This window comes from Scylla paramamosain, chromosome 5 (genome assembly GCF_035594125.1).
Source record: "Scylla paramamosain isolate STU-SP2022 chromosome 5, ASM3559412v1, whole genome shotgun sequence".
NCBI lineage: Eukaryota > Metazoa > Arthropoda > Malacostraca > Decapoda > Portunidae > Scylla > Scylla paramamosain.
The window spans coordinates 11,061,692-11,081,691 of NC_087155.1; the positions used below are offsets into that span (position 1 = coordinate 11,061,692).

Genomic DNA, 20,000 nt, shown 5'->3' on the forward strand with positions numbered 1-20,000 from the left:
GACTCTAGGCCTCCTGCTGCCAGTCTGGCTGTCTCCTTTGTATGTCGGCAGCAATAGTTACTGGAACAGAGAAAAGATATTTGTGGAAACTTGCTTGCACCAATTCCATCGATATCTTTTTTGGGTTACAGCCACAAAAACTATTGTGTCAGCTTTGCCACAAGTTCTATAAGTATTGATAGGTATTTATGATGTAATATGTGACTGCGTTTGTGCATGCCTAAAAATGTATGCATAAATAATTCTGGACTATCTATCATCACAAATTTTATTAATATAACCTTCGTGCCTGCAACAATTTTTTGAAGTCATTAATTATCAGAGTGACACCAGTGTATAATGCATGGCACGAAAATGTGTTGGTGAAAGAACGAATAGTTTAATTTATCATAATAAGGGGCAATAATGTTGTGTGTGTGTGTGTGTGTGTGTGTGTGTGTGTGTGTGTGTGTGTGTGTGTGTGTGTGTGTGTGTGTGTGTGTGCTTTCCAGTCTCCGTGGCTGGCATCTGAATAAACAAAAAAAAAGAGAGAAACTGAAGAATACTGATTTTGTGATATGCGCGCGGGAGAAACACACACACACACACACACACACACACACACACACACACACACACAGAGAGAGAGAGAGAGAGAGAGAGAGAGAGAGAGAGAGAGAGAGAGAGAGAGAGAGAGAGAGAGAGAGAGAGGAAGGTGGATATATTAAGGGAGATGACTGATTTGATGGGCAGGTACTGAGACAGGTAAATAGACAAGCACCAGAAAAATATAAAAACTGTACGTACACCAGGTTTTACTTTTTTTCGTTAGGAGGAACATGGCAGTGAAAACACGAAAGTCAAGTTTCTCCAAGTTGGTCTGTGCTCGGCATTTACAAAGTCATCTGTAATTTTATGTCACTAAAAACACTTTTACTCGGAGATCTTTAAATGTCTGAGTTAGTTCTGCTTGCTCGTTCTCATCTTTTCCGGAGAAGTCAGCTTCGTTTTCATTTTGCACTTCACAGAGAGAATCATTTTTACAGGTAATGCTAATAAATGAAAAGCATTTGAGTCACGCCGGCTTGTTCGCTTTAATCCCAGCCTTCTTTCACTCTTTGAATAAGTGACGTTTTGAATTATTCATTCCGAGTGAACTCATTTTTAGTGTCATTATTACATGCTCGAAGTAGTGCCGTGTATACACTTGTGACATGGAGGTCTCGCGTGCCAAAAGGTTCATTAATGTACTTATCGTCAGCAGGTAATTAGCATCTCGCAAAAGGCACACAGTGATCGTTGATGAAGACTAGCGGGAGTGAAGGGAGGCAGGGCGAGGAAGGCAGGCTATCAGCCCACCTGTCGCACCCACCGCCACCCCCATCCTGACGGGACAAGGCACGCCAGACACACGGCACGTGACTACTCTCGTGTGTGTGTGTGAGTGTGTGTGTGTGTGTGTGTGTGTGGTGGAGGGGAGCGGGTTGTCATGTATCCTTGTTTCCATGTTTTTTGTTTTATTGTGCTCACCTGAGTCAGTTTGTGTGCGTCTACTTTTTTTTTTTTTTTTCGTACGCGCTTGCAACTGAAGAACGTAGGGAAAAAGAAATGCAATGAAGTATACATGAGAATTTGAGGACGGAATTTTCTTCTTCCTCATAATATTTCTCTGAGGAGTATATATTCATATTTCCTGAAAGAAAACATCTGAGTAGAAGGAAAAAGCTTTATAATATATATATATATATATATATATATATATATATATATATATATATATATATATATATATATATATATATATATATATATATATATATATATATATATATATTAAGCTGCGTATTATGTTTTTATACTGTGTCGGTTATGCACACGAACGCTTTTTGACCATAAGAAGACCCAATTAAATTTGCATTCAATCTTGTAGTATTCAAATTCCGTCTACCTATATACCGGTAGGAAAAAACTCTGCCATATTTCCGGACGCGTTTGGCGCTCTTCAGGGAATCCTCCACTTGGGCATCGTTGTCTTAAAAACCATTAATTACTTGTGCTTCCATTCCGGCTGCGAGAATTTCCTAGGAATTGTATATTACCGTAGCATGTGCTGTGCAATTTGGAGGCTTACACGTTTTTTTTTCCTTAACGCAACGTATGTAATCAAGTTTTGTATCATGGACGTACAGCAACATACAGCCACATTGTCCTACCTGCTCGTGTTTAGTAATCTATTTACGCACGTGGACCCAAACACCTGCACCTTGGCGTACCTCGGGGCCATTTCCTGCCACGGACACAGAAACGCTTCCCCGAACTTTTCCTGCGAATTTTAATTTTCTCGTTGAACTTTTTGAGTTGGCGTAATAAGGCGTAATAAGCTTAATTAAGGCTTCCAGGGAGGCCATCTGGAATATTACAATTTAATACTTGTTTAAATATGGTTATTCAGTGGAAACTTAATAAGTGTTTGACGTTGATAAAAAAAAAATAAAAACTCGACATTATGAAACTATCCACAGAAAATCGGGAAAGGAAACGTTATGAATCGTGTATTAATTTTTTGCAGTTATTAAGTTTGTGGACATTGACAAGAATTCCATCAGTTGCACTTTACCGTGGGGGACACAATAATATACGGATTATAATATAAGAGTTGCCTGGCTGGAAGTGACAGTATATCAAGTCCACGTTTACATATAGATTTAGAAAAGCTAGCGGCTGTCCAGAAAATGTGCTGCTGCTTGTTGTTGTTTTGGTGGTGTGTAATGTTAGTGGTGATGAAGGGTGTTGGTGGTGGTGAGGTTCTTTGTGGCAAAGGAAGCGTCGTGGTGGTGGTGGTGCTAAGAAGTTAGTGATTATTATTATTATTTTTTTTTTTTCTGAAGGGGATAGAGAAAATGAAAGTTTAAGGCTTTCTCTAATATAGCTTGTCATGGTTATGGTTGATGCGATGAAGAAGGAGGTAATTTGCTGTGCTACTTCTTTCTCTGTTTATATCCTTAGCGTGAGAGAGGAAAGAAGGGTTGTTGTTTTATATGGTCACAGTGCATAGGCAGCATTTCGTTTTTGGCAATCATGAGTATGGTTATCATATGCATCACAAATCTTTCTGTACTGCCACACTCACCATCTCTGTCTTCACTGTCGTCACCAATATCGCCACCACCACTTCAAAACACTTTAAAACACTACATTACATTTTGTCACTGCGATGGAAAAATATTAATATTATACGAATAGACAAACAGGTCACTATTAATAATATGGTTTTTGGGATCACCGTCACCAACACGTTAGCACCGTCACTGACATTAACACCACCACCACCACCACCACCACTACCACCTGATCTAATCCACTTACCGGCTGATGATACACTGAGGGAGGGAGTTGCCAGCCTCCCCGATCTGCTCCTCCGCTCCCCTTATGAGCCTTCGGGAAATAAGCTGAGCCAGACCAGCAAATACCATCACCTTATGACCTGAGGATATTAAAAACCTATCTTTGGAAGCTTTCTTTTAAACCTTTCCCGGTAGAATTTCCAGTATGCTTGAATCTCTACCGGCGCCTTGCAAGCGTGTGAAAAATGTAATCTCTAATCTCATAAAAAAGGGAAGTAGTAGAAAAGATTGGCTTGTCTTTTCATGATATAAAAGATAATAAGTTTTTCTCTCACACCGTAACATATTTCTGCACGTTATTGTATCAGAAAATGGGAGTGGTAAACTTTCCTGTGTCTATATAAAGCGCCCGTGTCTGGCAGCGGGTGCGTCCACTTGATTGGCCCTCAGGGATGCAGGGGAGTGTGGAAAACCAATCATCAATCACTTGGGAAGCTCCGGCCATGAATAGGCAATCAGCTCATTTTTTATAGTCTTATTACCTGCACCATAAGAGAGAGCTTCCAAAGCAGGTGTGTGTGTGTGTGTGTGTGTGTGTGTGTGTGTGTGTGTGTGTATTTGGAAAGACATCATAATAAACTTTTGATTAACAGCAGCGAACGAATGTGAACAGAAACGTTTAGAAACATTAGCACGAAACACCCGAGTACCAGAATGGAAGGAAAGAACGTGCCTGTACTAATGTTTTGTTTTTTGGGGCGAATATAATAATTTCATTTCTGTTTCCTCCATTTCTTTGTTTCGGTCGTGGTAATGGTGGTAAGGATGGTCGTAGCAATAGTTATGAGCAGTATAGTGCTTTTAAAGCACCTGCAGGAGGAGGAGGAGGAGGAGGTGGAGGAGGAGGAGGAGGAGGAGGAGGAGGAGGAGGAGGAGGACGAGGACGAGGACGAGGAGAGGGAGGAGTAGGAGGAGGAGGAAAAAGAGAAGAAGGGATAGGAGCAGGAGCAGGAGGACAGGAATAAAAATAGATGGAGAGGGAGTGGCACACCATCAGGAAGGTAGTGGAGCGGCAGAGCAGGGGCGTCCATCACGGGTGTGTGGGAGGTGAGGCCTGAGGGGGGCTGGGCGGCAAGCGAAGGTGTGAGAGGAAGGGATCTGGCAGCCTGAATCGGCGCCCTCATCCTATAGTCTGAATCAACTACCGGACGCCATTCGCAGCCTCGCTTGTGCCAGGAAGCAGAGTGCGTTCCATGAGCCCGGCACGAGACCCCCTTGTTCTTCCTGCCGGTGTAAGAGCAGAGCAAAGGAGATAAGGAAACAATGCCTTTATTCAGTTCAGACTTGCTTGGCGCGGAAACGTAATCCCCAAGCACTGCTCGCGTGAGTCACGGAAGAAGGCGCAAGAGTTTCTTGTATGACTTTCATCTTATCTCTCTCTGACAAGGCATCTGCAAAATTATCTCTGCACTATTTTAATATATCGCTTCCCTCCACAAACGCACTGAAAGTGGTCTATCTAGGTAACGGGAATCGCGACGTGGAAACACGACATTTTACATTTTATTTTTTTCTTTCCCAAAACTTTACAAAGAAAAATTTTACTACAGGAATTAAATAGAGAAGGTTACTTTACGGCCAACGCTTCAGCTTTTTTATTGTTGTAGGACGGCAGTAGTGAAGGGGTGTAAGAATTTAGATTATTTGGAGTAAACTTTTTTTAGGACTTTTACGGGGAACTTTAAGGGGTGTGGCGAAGCGATTTGTCCCGAGGCAGAGGCATAAAGCCACCTCACACTCTTGCGATAAATTTTCGTGAGGAAAGAGAGAGAGAGAGAGAGAGAGAGAGAGAGAGAGAGAGAGAGAGAGAGAGAGAGAGAGAGAGAGAGAGAGAGAGAGAGAGAGACCTACCTAAACCAACACACACACGAGACACGCAGATTCATAAATTTCCAAAGCACCAAAACAACAGAACCAGCAGCACCGCTACCACTGTTAACAATATTACGTTTCAATCAACCAATTACCATAGGAATGAGTACAGTCTTCACTACGGGACACGCGAGAGGCTGTGCGTGGCTCTTCGGGGACTCCAGCGCATTATTGAGCGAAAGTAAAAGCTGCAGTCGGTGCTTTGCAGATTTTTCAGAATGTAACGTTGCATCATATACATAAATTCTCCCAACAGGCTGTGGACCGAGATCCTCCCAAGGGCCGGGCAGTGTGGCGCGTCAAGGTGCAGGTGCGGGACGGCCAAAGGGTCTCGCCTTCCCTGGCCGCCGCCGCCACCCGAGCCTCCAGACGTCCCCGCCTGTCCCCTCCCATTCTCCAGGCTCGCCCAGAAGATCCCAGTGTGCCACGGTTTCTTCCTATCCGCGGGTCAGCCTTATTTCCGGGATCACGGTACTCTTCAGGGTATAACAGAAGCCCACTAGAGAAGCCCTATTACTTTCCCCAAGCTCCCAAGAATTCCCTCGAGAGGAAACACGTTATGTTGTATGACTCTCGCTGGCCATCGCAAATTGAGTATTTCCAGCAGACTGGCCAAAGGTTACCCGATCATCGATTCGTTCGACGAGATCCGATTTCGTTGTCCAGTGCTATTCTAAAGGCGGAGGGGAACGGAGGGGAGGGAAAGGAAGAAAAGGAATCGAAAGAAGAATTGGAGGAAGACGAGAGAGCCAGGGGGAAGGAAGCGGCCAGCCGTAAGCCCTCGAGGATGAAGGAGGCGAGTGGAAGGAGAGATGCGGACACGCTAACCTTTCTGCCAAATGGGAAAAATGAAATGACCGACAAGGGAAATGTGACTCCCTCTAAAAGCGAAGATAAAGCATCAAATCAGCATGGCAGGCATTTAAATAAGAAGGAGCAGCATATTTCCCAAAGTGAGTGGATGACGGAGAGGAAGTTGCTAGACAAGAATCGCAGAATCTCAAAGGAAGACGCGGTGGTCGAAAGAAAACGTAAGACGGTGATCAGTAAGCAAGTCGCCACGGGAAGGATGAGGAGGATTGAAGAGGACAGTGTTTCTGAAGGGAAATACGGTCCCTTGCACCCTTGTGGTAATGACGAGAGAGGACTGCCGATGGGAAGTAAATGGCTACGAGAAACTATGTGCGGCTCAGAGCACCACAGGAAAAGTCTCAATAGAAACGAAGAGTGGGCCAAGCCGAGGAGAGCCAAGTACCCCACCTTTAGAAAACATCAGCAGAGTGGCTTTCAACGTAAATTGCTTTCCTTCAGAGGAAGACAGAAACCAGTCGTTCTCGGAGAAGATATCAGAGAAAGAACAGAAGCTGAAGAAAGCTTGTTTACGTCTGCGAAACTCAATTTACAACCTGATCGTGAAAACACATTAAATGACAATGATACTTCTCCAGTTAATTTTGACGCTTATTTTGGTTCTACGGAAAATACTGACGACAGCATTCGAAAAGCCTCCAAGTCCCCAGAGGAGTTTACTTACAACGTAAAGCGTAGCCAATGTTTAAAGCGTGTACTGCCTACTAAGTACATAGCAGTGCAGCACACTGGGGATTACTCTGGCTGGTCGGGGACGGAGGTAAAAGAGCAAACAAGCCCAGCAGTCTCTGATGAAGCAGGCGGCGTGTGGGAACATGACTTTGATGAGCTGTACCGAACCCACTCACTCACGTACCAGAATAAACGTCACAAAAGGTACAAGAGAAAAACTGTCGTCAAACGCCTAACACCACCTGACGGTAGCAGACCAAAGTTTCACAAAAGTCTCTATAAACGTGATCAGTCACCGATCGATGTCCCAGTGAAGCACAGTGAGCACATGAAGGTGGATCGTATCATAATGAGCCAGCTGGGGGAGGATCTGGTGTACGTGAAGAAATACAAAGCGGTGGCGGGCCGGTGCGAGGCTTCCGCCAACTTCTCCGTAACCAACAAGGAGGAAGAAAAGGAAAAGGAGCCCGAACGACCAGAAGATGGCGAAAAAGTAAGCGATGAGAAGAGATGGTGGCAAATGGTGCAGGAAATGGTGGAGGAGATGAGAAGAGAGCAGGTGCATGTGGCAGAGACTGTGGTGACGGTTGTGGTGAAGGACATCAACGATAATGCTCCGGTATTCCCAAACGCCACCATGTTTGGAGAGGTGCAAGAGAACGGCCCAATAGGTGAGTCATGTTACTGTCTTCCTTGTCATAAATTTAATATCAGGGTTGTAGGAACAAGTGACAGGTGAGTGACACAGGAATACCTGACCGAGGATTGCGCACACGAGAATTGCATTGTGAGGGAAAAAATAAGGCTCTCTAGACAAAATGAGAGGAAGGAAGGGAGAGAGAGAGAGAGAGAGAGAGAGAGAGAGAGAGAGAGAGAGAGAGAGAGAGAGAGAGAGAGAGAGAGAGAGAATAATTCTAACTTTGTCATTATTGTTATATTGATTCAGGGAAAGTAAATTATAACGGCATCTTGAATGGGTTGTTTTCAGATATGTCCATTTGAAGAAAATATCATTCAATTGTTATTTAGCAAATCATTTACTTATATTTCATTCTGTAAGTAATTACTTTGTAAATAATCTTTTAATTTTGTTCTAGTATTATATTAATTTTATCTTCAACATTTATTCCCATTAACCTAAGTCTTCCATTACGTCGCATCCTCTGTCTCCCCGACATCTCACCTGCGTTATCTCAGCCACCTCTTTTTCCCTGCACCTTACTGTTGCCCGATCGTTAATGTCTGTCTTCAGAGAGATAAGACCCAGAAGGCAGTGTGTTAGCGTTCCCTCACTCAGCCCCTCTCCCTTCCTTCCTCCGTCCCGCCATCCTCTTCTCCCTCACTCCTGGCGCACCGCCCTCCCTTTTAGCGTTCTCTCATCTAATATTACCATTGCACTTTTTTCTTATTAGAATTTTTCTTGATAGTGTTCGTGACGCCTTGTAAAAATATTTTCGTATACCACGTTTGCAGCGAAGTATCAGTGTGCAGGTATTTAGATTATCAAATGTATACATTCCTCACATTCGAATATACGTGAAGCATCACTGGGTCTTGTATCGTCCTGTCTTCATGGTTCTATCAATAAGCTATTTACGATGAACACATATGATGACGATCGCCACTTCACACGTTCCTTCCCGCATCACTGCACCGCGATGGCTTTCTGATTGTGTCTATCACCAGCACAGTAGTCCATCACGGGAAGACTGCCGGCGCCGCCATCACCTCCTTTGTACTTTAGAGGAAGGCTGGTCATTCAGGACTTCCTCTCCTCTTAATCGCCGGAAAATCCCACGTGAATCCACTGCAGGAAACGTAATCCCTCCTATGCGCGCTGTCCTGTTCGGTTTCGGAGACCCTCCCTCTCTGGCTAATTTATGGATTTCGTCTCTCATTTCTGTTGCGTTTCGCTCTCTTGCACAGTTTTCTTTTCCTTTTTTTGTGTGACAATTCCATCACTTTTTTGTTTCGTTTTGTTTGGGCCACGCAAGATATCCTGCACCATGCAGTGGTTCGTTGTTGTGAGTAAAATATTTCCCGATTAGTTTTATTGAGTTTTAGTAAAGAATGAATGTTAACCCATCCGAATTGTAGGATAAAGGGATTTGATCTTGAAGTAAACGAGATATCTTTAAAATTAATCTATCTATATACCAGGCTGAGGTCTCCCTTAAAGGTGGAAGCCGAGACAAGACGTCAAGCCTTCCTTCATTTTGGAAATAAAAATACTGAGGAGGGGGTGTACGGTCCTCTCGTCCATCTCTTATAGTCGGCTTTTACGACACGCAGGAAATACGATGGTTGTGTCATTTCAACCCGGCCGAAGAGTGGCGCTGCCAGGCCGTGTTTCCCGCCACAGGGTACAACACGTGCAAATTATTTTAATAAATAATCATGACCAAAAATGCACCAGCCGACACGAGTAAGACAGCAGTCCTGCTCCTCCATATATTTGCCTACTCCTACACGAGCGGAGGAACACACACACACACACACACACACACACACACACACACACACACACACACACACACACACACACACACACACAACACACGCACGCACGCACACACGCACGCGCGCGTGCGCGTGCCAAAAAAAATTATATATATATATATATATATATATATATATATATATATATATATATATATATATATATATATATATATATATATATATATATATATATATATATATATATATATATATATATATATATATATATATATATATATATATATATATATGTGTGTGTGTGTGTGTGTGTGTGTGTGTGTGTGTGTTTGTCTATGTATGACAAAGGAATATGACTAGCATATTCAAAAATAGAGGGAGCCTTCCTTTTTTAATGTAAATCCTCTTCGGGTTCAAGAAATGTCGTGCTATCTCAAGATAAAAAAAAAAAAGTATCAAGAGTTATCAGGAAAATACTGTTATACAAGATGCAGAGGGAAGGTAAACAGGCATCTTCATAGGCTTCACCCCTCGACAGGTATGAAATTGCCCGGAGTCAAGCCCTGGTTGTATATATATATATATATATATATATATATATATATATATATATATATATATATATATATATATATATATATATATATATATATATATATATATCGATACATTCGCGCATGCACCTCAGATGAAATCGAATTTGCTCTTAATGATGTTTCATGTCTTGCTTGGGGTTGCCTTCGCCAAAAGCTGACAAAACAGAGCAGTGGTTTTATGATTAAATTTAATGGAAGAGATCGTATGATTATGCAGCGTGCATCATGAACGTTGTTGATAATATTATCAGGTGTTTCGTGTGGAAAGGGTGAGTTTTAATTAATGCAAATGGGGGAAACGTCAGATGCTATTAGTTTAGCATTAAGTTAGCTAACGGAGGCAGCAGGCAGTTCGCATTAGTAACTTTTCGCTGTGTTTTCACCGAAGCTCAGTATGTTCTCATAGTCTCGTATGTGTTGTCGACAGAAGTAACTTATTTTTAATAAAGTTTACGTGCCACTAATTGAAACAGGTTTTTTTTCTTACAAAATGTTTCATGATACATTACCAACTGGACGTTCAGTAGCTAGAGGGAGGCAGATATAATAATTATGATGGAATGTGCACCTTTACTATTCTTTCTAATCCTGATGTGCATCCTCCTTTTTCCTTCCCTTCTCTCCTCCTCAAGTCAGTCCCTCACGTTCCCCCTCATACATATTCCCAGTCCATACACCCAGTGCATGACTCAAAATGTGCCTAACCTTTTATATCTTTTCGCCTGGAGTTCCTTCTCCCTTCACGCCTTTCATTCCTTCACCTCCTCTTCATCGAGTCTCCCTCTCAGATCTTTCGGCGGGCGTGGTGTGGGCGTGGGATGCCGACGACGAGGAAGAAGGCACGAACGCCATCCTCACTTACTCCATAGACAAGAACGTGGTGGATGAAAGATCTGGGGAGGCTATCTTTGATATCGACCCGAAGACTGGCCTGGTGCGCACAGCTATCTGCTGCCTGGACCGGGAGACCACGCCCGAATACCATATCCAGGTGGTGGCGACGGACGGCGGCGGGCTAAAAGGTAAGGCAGGGGAAGGCAGGAAGGCGGGAAGGGCGTAGAAAGGAAAATTAAAGGACGGCTGAGGGTGAGTGCCGGGTGTGAGTAAAAGGAAGGGGGAAGCGAAGGGGAAAGCAGCAGGAAGAAGAGAGGGCTAAGAAAGGCTGCTGGCTTAAGGTATTAAAATAATTGCACTGAGGATGCATAGGAACTTTCTTTTACTCTTGTAGGATGTTGTACTAGTATGTCAAGTTTCCCTAAGAGAGAGAGAGAGAGAGAGAGAGAGAGAGAGAGAGAGAGAGAGAGAGAGAGAGAGAGAGAGAGAGAGAGAGAGAGAGAGAGAGAGTTAGTGAATGTGTGTGTGTGTGTGTGTGTGTGTGTGTGTGTGTGTGTGTTCCGAGAATACTGACTGAAAACTGGCGATGCATTATTTATATGTTTTCGCTGTGGTACCGGGCGATATCACCAGATGGATTTTTCCTACTCATTAGTTTGAGATTTAAATGTTTCCTTCTAAAATTCCTGCTCTTTTTATTGCTAAATACTTAGAAATTCTGTGGACTGGATTTGAATGACGATAATTCTTAGCTGTTCTCTATCCTGCCCTGAAACACGCCTTCAAACCTACATTAATTAACATGGCTCATATTGGCGGTGGTCTTAATTGCAATATTCGTAACAACATTTGCAATTCAAGACTCTTTAATAAGTTACATCTACTCACGTTACATTAGCTGCCATCTATCGAAAATCTGCACTAAATGGCTTTCTCAGTGTCCACATATTCAACTATTGTATCAGTTTTTTTTTTTTTTTTCTGCATTCTGAAACTGAACTGAAGATAATAGGACTGGACTGATATATGACTAGACCTGATAAGATGTAATTTAGTGTAGTACTCGCAAGAAAAGATTCATAAAAAACGGTGTACTGCTCGACTGTAATTCCCCATGATTACAGAACAAGAGCGTAGTAAAACATAGTAATTTCCACATCATTACTGCCACTGTTCATCATTAGTCATCATCATCATCACCATCATCACCACTGATTTGCAAAGTTACGTCATGAAAAAAAAATGGCTGGAATGTACATATCTCGTAGCAAAGATTATTGACCCATGAAGAGTACCACGTCCATACATGTCTCTAATATTAAACCTGCCCTTTCACGGACTGGCGCGTATCACGAGTGATGAATCCAGCCACGTGGACTAAGCCTGAATCTCTTGACCGTTAATTGAAATTGTGTGTGTGTGTGTGTGTGTGTGTGTGTGTGTGTGTAAAATTCGCATACTCATTTATAGTCAAATCAGCATCCGCTTCCGCATATGCATTTACATTGCAGGCTATATTTGCTTCCACACCCTCGCCTCTAGAGAAGCTGAAGAGGATCCATCCACACTAATAATAATAGTAATAGTAATAATAATAATAATAATAATAATAATAATAATAATAATAATAATAATAATAACAATAATAGTAATAATAGATATATCAAAGTTTTGCTTGACTTACTTAATTATAAATCCCATATCGTACTTTTTTTCTAAAGAGGAAAGGAAATGTCCTCAACAGATACACGCTAGCAGCGATGTTCATGTAAATTAATCGATGGAATACACAGTGACAAATCATCCTGTATTGTGTGTCAGGTGTACGTCCGGGTCAGGAATGTTCATCCTGGTGTAGTGTGGCACGTGCTTGGCGGGGACACTGAATGCAGAAACACTAGAATTGCCTGTGTACAGTTTTTATTTTAAGGCATTTCATCAGGAATACATAACAACGTTTGATATTTTTATTAAGGCCTATACATTTCGGTCTTATGTTCCGTATATTTGTATCAATATATATTATGGCTCCACCTTCATAAATAATAGTGTTATTTGCCAATAAATCACAATTCCTGCAGTGAACAGTCATTCACAGTCTGGTAGAAAGTCTATGAGCGAGAGTTTGCAGTAAAAGCTAATGAAGAAAATCAAGTTGAACCCTTGTATTGTTCATCGCTTTTATCTTATTAACTAATTATGCAATCACAACGAGGCAGGCAAGATGAAAAAAAACAAGTTATTGGATGCCTCGCTTGTTGTCAAGTGGCTAACTTTCCCCTTTGTTTATCGATAAATATCCCAGAGTGGCAGCCTAAAAGACTGAGATCAGGACAAAAATAAATTACTGGAAAATAGAGATAAATTACACAACTTGTGGTGATGAAATGAAATTTCTCCTGAAGTAATTTCATGAGTAGAGGAGAGTTCCTCCAGTGGCAGACAAAGCACCTGTGTTAGTGTGAAAAAAAAAAGAACTACAGTGGCAGGCAGGTGTCTTGTCTAACTGAGAACAGATACAAGCAATTACTCCGCTGCGCTGGTGAACTTTACCAGCGTTGTTATATTCGGTTAGAAGCGTAAAGTTTTGGGCGAAAATGCTGCGGACACAATGACATTCCATTCTATGAAATATTCGTGTTCTTTCTATATTTGCCCATCCCTACATTTGGTCTATATACACAATTTTAAGTGGAAGAAAAGCGATGCAATATACTCGACACCAAATTCAAGGAATCTACAATAATAATGAGCGCACATTAGTGATAAAGAAACTACAACAAGTTTTGTATGTTTTAAATATCCTGAAAACTCAACTTTCATAACGTTAATTACACTTGTAATAAGCTCATGTCCACAAAGCTTGTATTTATGAATATCAAGTATCACAGAGATTCTGGGAATCATGTACGCCACTCCATCATTCTCTTAATGAATGCCATGAATGTCTGAACGTGTCACTCTTAGTCTCTTGGTGGGAATTCCGTATCAGACTGATCATCAATGCATCAATAGTAAAGAAAATTACTATGATCATTACTGTTTGTAAGTACGAGTAATTTGTATGCTGCACACCGAAAACGAATAGTGTGCGATATATATATATATATATATATATATATATATATATATATATATATATATATATATATATATATATATATATATATATATATATATATATATATATATATATATATATATATATATATTCTGCGAAAAAAAGTGTTTGATGTCTTCTGGACATTTTTAAAATTTCTTTTGTAATTTGCATAATGTTGCATTCTCTCTCTCTCTCTCTCTCTCTCTCTCTCTCTCTCTCTCTCTCTCTCTCTCTCTCTCTCTCTCTCTCTCTCTCTCTCTCTCTCTCTCTCTCTCTCTCTATCTCTCTCTCTCTCTCTCTCTCTCTCTCTCTCTCTCGGAACTATTTTATTAGCTTTTCTTTTCTTCTCAAACACCGAAAGCCAACACTTCATTCCCGCCACCAGTGGTCACGCGTCGGGTACTCTCCGTCACAGATTGTCACCAGCGGAGAGGGCAGTGCACGGGGCGGACGAGGCTTTCTGATACTGGAGGTATTACTCAGTTAAGGAGACATGTCTGGAGTATAAACCACAATCTTTCACGACCAAGACTCCAACCCTTTGCGTGCTTCGTTTTAAAAATTCGTGCTTGTTATCATTTTCTTTTCCTGAAAGAAACACAATGTGAAAAAAAAATACTATACGTGAAAAAGATGTGGATCAAAGTAAGTGAGATACGCTGATGAAATTATTAACTGTGGATCAGTTATTTATAAGCTGGGTAGATCAAACAGGTCAATAAAACAACAGATGAGAGGCGGTAACTGTTCATGGCAGTTTGTGGATAACTTCTCAAAGGCAAGATGTGCATGGCGATCCTTAACGAAGCCACCGTCTCCTGCAGGAGGCTTTGGATTAATGCTCGAGTCGCGTCAGGCCCTTCCGTCTCCTTGCATCGCCTCCAGATTGATGAGAGCGCCCTGTGGCAAGGAGGTCAAAGCTGCATTGTGTCCACGACGATGCTGCCTTTGTGTCAAGACCTCAGTTGACAGTGTTCACAGTGCTCCGCCGCACATTGCAGACCCACTGATTTATGTGTATTGCTGCTTTCAGGTCACTTTTGTAAGTCTGTCGAAGTTGTTACCTACAGCTGAACTAAAATTTGTTTCTCAGCTGATGATCGTGCTCAGATCACACACACACACACACACACACACACACACACACAAGGATTTTAGCAGTATTAACATATAAATACACATAAGAATTAGGTAACTTGTCAGATCTCAAGAAAGTCGAAACAAATAAAACTATTAAAATCATTAAAATTTACATGCAGGCAGTTGTTTACAATTAAGGCACATTTCGACAGATGGCGTCAGAAGTTTGCCCAATATGAGACAAATCTTGAAGTTTCGTGATCAGTAATGCAGAAAACAAAATCAGTGCAAGAAATCGAAAGAACTGAGTAATGAACGAAGTTTGTGAAGTGGTGAAGCTTGGCATGAGTGTGGGCTGTGAAGTCGAGACATTGCGTCAGAAAACTATTTGGAAAATGTTGCTGTTACGAAGAATAAGAAGTATGACGGTAAAAAAAATAAATAAATAAATAAATAAAATAAAATAAAATAAAATAATAAATAAAATAGAATAAAATAACTAGATAAAAAAGTGAAACCGTGTCTGAAAAAAAGATGTTGATAAGAAAATTGCAGGGGAAACTGATATATTGTAACGGACGAGAGAGTTACGAGGATAATAAAGGTTTATTCTGGTTGGGTATTAATAGCAAGGCCCGGAGGGGAACCTTGAGTACGAAATAAATCGATGCATCTCCTGGAGACAAGAGTGTTAAATAAATCTTAGTGATTACTTTACTTATCACTTGTATCATGAGCAAAGTTGACACTGAACTCGAAAACCTTTAGAGTTATTATCACTCTAAACCCAGAAACTTTAGCTGGATTATTAGTTTATTCATCACTAATACCAGCGAGGATGATGATGAGCTTCAGAATCTTCAGCCTGATTATGCCAGCGAGGAGTATAGCTCAGTAGGAGGATGCGGGTGCATGATCTCATAACCCGTTACTTTATGGACAGACAACGCGACATAAAGGATAAATGACCAGGTGCACCTTCTCCCCGTGAATCCGAGATAAGAAACAGGATAATACCTCTAGGTGATAGATTAACGTACTTGATAATCACTGGCAATACCCTTTTTCTGCCAGTAAATAAAGGATCTTTCAATATGAAGCGTTGTCGTCCTTCCCCTCCGTTACCTTGAACCTTGGAAATATCTTCATCTTACCTTGAATCTCTCCATTGCAAAAAATGAAGAGTGTGAGCTTATCCACTAACAGACTCGATGCAGTAATAGCTTGAGAGGAGATTAGGTTCCTTAATACTTGATGAACCGAGTTTCAAAGAGGCCGGTTAGCATACAAAGGTGAGAGAGAGAGAGAGAGAGAGAGAGAGAGAGAGAGAGAGAGAGAGAGAGAGAGAGAGAGAGAGAGAGAGAGAGAGAACATAATTGACGAGCACAGTAGATTGATATATCACCACTTACCACTTCATTATCTCCTTAAGACTATCCACTACCATCCTCATGACATTTCACCTGCATCTTGAAACGGCACGGCACATTAAATAACAAAAATGGGACTAATAGTTTTTGCTGCGTTTATTTATGATTGTCTTCTCGTTGTTTCTTGCAGCTACATTTTTTATCTGATTTTTATTCCTTAATTTTCACACGTCGTCATCTGACCTCGCTTAATCAATCAAATTTCTCTCTCTCTCTCTCTCTCTCTCTCTCTCTCTCTCTCTCTCTCTCTCTCTCTCTCTCTCTCTCTCTCTCTCTCTCTCTCTCTCTCTCTCTCTCTCTCTCTCTCTCTCTCTCTCTCTCTCTCTCTCTCTCTCTCTCTCTCTCTCTCTCTCTCTCTCTCTCTCTCTCTCTCTCTCTCCCCGTCTCGTAACTAACAAAAACTAGCAACAAGTTAAGGGTAAGGTCATATTCACTTACGCCGAGGCGGGATTGATAACGTTGAGTGTCCCGCGTGGGAAAGTTCAAGTTACACGCGTTTTATCATCAGCCTGGAAAGGAGAAAAAGCGGTGAATGTAAAACTCACCGGGAAGCATTAAAGAAATGAAGATACCTGGAAAGTTTGGAGGCTTCCCGAGTGTGAAATTGTGAAAGCTAAACCCCCGCACGCACCATCAAATTTGACTGAGCAAAAATTGAAAGTATGGAAATCTCTAGAGTGTGTGTCTGTGTGTGTGTGTGTGTGTGTGTGTGTGTGTGTGTGTGTGTGTGTGTGTGTGTCTGTGTGTGTCTGTGTGTGTGTGTGCACGCGCGTGTGTGCGTGTGTGTGCGCGCGTGCGTGCGTGCGTGCGTGCGTGTGGCTGACTGTGGGTGGTGGATGGATGTGCGTGTGTATGGATATGTTTTGTGCAATTTGTAATAATTTTTTTTTTGTAATTTCTTTATCAAAGGACTAGAAATTATTAAGATTATGCAGGCATGTAGCTAGTTTATATTCCAAATGTAATGTATAAATGCATGACAGCATCGTTAGAGGTTGGAAGCTGACCTATAAATCCAGTTGCATGATTGCAAGGTGACGCCTCAGGGACTGGAGGGAATAGCTTTCTTTTTAACGGCCTCATTTTATTATATTACACTCGTTTCCTGCGTGTGGCAGGAACGGGGACGTTGGTGGTGCGCCTGGTGGACGTCAATGACAATTCCCCGCGTCTGACGAGAGACCTGTGGGTGGTTGAAGTGAAGGAGACATGGGGTGACGGACCCGCCAGCAACTATACCCTCCTGCAAGTCACCACCGCTGACCAAGACACCTCTAACTATTTCTACTACAGGGTACGTTGTTGACTGGATTACACTCAGTGACTCATGGTTCCTGCAACAGTTATACGTACATGGATTTATTTTTTTATCGTTACGGTAGCGTATGCATATCTGCTATTACGTACAAACTAACTTTTTTCTAGGTGTTAGAGAACAGTGGCTGGGGTTGGCAGTACTTTGCTATGAGAACTGAGGGGTCCGCTGGCCAGCTTTATGCACGTGAAACTCTGGACTTTGAGGACCCGGCTCAGCGCAGGGGGTTCCGCTTCATGATCCAGGTGACGGACAGGGTGAGTCCTCCTACGCTGCGCACTACGGTGACTAGCAGCTTAGAGACCGTGATAGAAATATATGCATAAGAATCCACTTAATTGTTGCTATATATTTAGCGATTTATTGCTTAAGCCTAACAGCACAGAACCAGATTTAGATAGTCTTTGTTTGTTTGTCTTTTTTTTTTTTTCAGTGTCTGCAAGGTTTTGTTTTCCCAGCATGTTACAGATTAGCTCAAATTTTCATTCTGTCTACTAATATAAAAGTTTTCTTTTTCTTTCTGCCATGCACGACTAGTTGCAGATTCCTGAATATAATTATTTCCTCTAGTTCATCAGGTAACGCTTTTCTATACATATCTTCAGGCTACACACACTGCCAGCAGCTGTATTTTACTTTATTTTTTGTTTTCTTTCTTTTTTTTTTATCCTTAACACTTCCCTGAATAAATCCCTTCCGATATGTTCATTGTTTGCACTGCACTTCTTTCGTTCAGAAGCTTGACGTTTTTACAGACTAACACAAACACAACCTTTATAACACAATACAGACTGACACAACACAACCTTTATATCAACAATACGTCGAAATTTTCTTGCCGTCGGTGTTGTAGCTGTATCATGTTTTTTATGAAACATTTAATGTTTGTTTTCTTGAAATATGGAGTTTTCTCTCTGTTTAGAAAATACTGCATACTGCATATTAATTCAAAGCGTGTAATGCATCTTATGTTTGCAAATAGATGTATAACACTGGAACATATGAACTATATTTCAACAAACATTTTCAAGAATTTATTTGTCTTCAGATTTTTATGGTAAAATTTTTACCTTGAATAAAAAAAAAAGACACTGAAAATTCACCGTGATCGTTAAGATATATTAGCACCATTCTCCTGTGCTTTAGATATTTTATTAATCTACATTACTTGCCGATGAGATCCTGTGACGTGCTCTTCAGGGACGCGGGGGCTGGGGAGACTCCCGTCACACGGACACTGCCTGGGTGGAGGTTCGCCTCACGGACGTGAACGACAACCCGCCAATGTTTCGTCGACCACACGTCCACGTTACTGTCAGCGAGGACACGGCGCCCGGTGCTCTCCTCTCCTCCCTCACCGCCACCGACCCTGACGAGGTGATGTACCCAAACATGATAATTAGGTAGCGCTACTGTATTGGAGTGAAGTGAGGTGACAGTGTGATAGTATTATACATGAATATTATCTAGCTTTTATTTATTTTGGAAAGAAGAGTGAGCTTCCTGTGTCGTTTCTCGAAAAAAATAGTCTCTGATGTAACGTTATTGTTTTAAATGGAACATTTGCATAACCCAGACAGTGATGAAGTGCAGCGACTTCCAAATGATGTGAGGTACTATATATAATGCAGCATTCATTAATGAAGATATTTTAGGAATCATTGTTACGTGAAAAGTCAAGTGATATGGACAGCTGTAGTGCGCACCACATTACGGAAAGTTAAATGTGTTGTTAATGGCTTTGATGCGTGTTGTGACGGCTTTAGAGGGGAGAGGCAATTGCGACAGCTTTGAGGCTTATTTTGGCGAGTAGTATACCAGTAATGTTGATGGCGGCATTTCTATTATTACCTTTAATGTGTATTATTACCTTCAATGTGTAGTAGTAGTAGATGTTGTTGTAATACCAGCAGTAGCAGTAGTAATAGTAGTAGTAGTAGTAGTAGTAGTGGTGGTAGTAGTAGTAGTAGTAGTAGTAGTAGTAGTAGTAGTAACCGTAATAATAGGAAATTACTGTCACTATTATCATTATTATTATTATTTTTTTTTATTATTATTATTATTATTATTTTAATTATTAAAAATCATCATCATTCCCGTGCATAGGTGTCGGAAGAAGGAACAGCAACCTAGCATTGTAAAGTACTCGCGTCAGAGGAAGACATAAATGTTTCTCGCAGACAGAGGACAAGTGCATCAGGAACGTTCGTGGGTCGGTAGAAGAAACTGAATATGAATAACAGTGAAGGAGAAGCACACCAAAAAAGATGAAATAGTATAAACTACAAGAGTAATAATTGTAAGCTAAGAGAACGCACAAGCCCTGACTCTGGTGAGGAGGTTCATATCGATGCCAAATTCTTTGAGAGGAAGACATGCCGCCAG

General features: G+C 41.4%; 1 protein-coding gene across 1 annotated transcript in view; it reads left to right on the top strand.

Annotated features, from left to right (window-relative positions):
• Positions 1–20,000, top strand: part of LOC135100516 (putative neural-cadherin 2) — a 52,352-nt gene that overhangs the window by 10,290 nt on the left and 22,062 nt on the right. Inside the window, exons 3-7 of the mRNA XM_064003484.1 lie at positions 5,512–7,468; positions 10,642–10,875; positions 17,419–17,594; positions 17,726–17,872; positions 18,816–18,992. Of these exons, the coding sequence (XP_063859554.1) occupies positions 5,512–7,468; positions 10,642–10,875; positions 17,419–17,594; positions 17,726–17,872; positions 18,816–18,992 (2,691 nt within the window). The remainder of the gene's footprint in view (positions 1–5,511; positions 7,469–10,641; positions 10,876–17,418; positions 17,595–17,725; positions 17,873–18,815; positions 18,993–20,000) is intronic.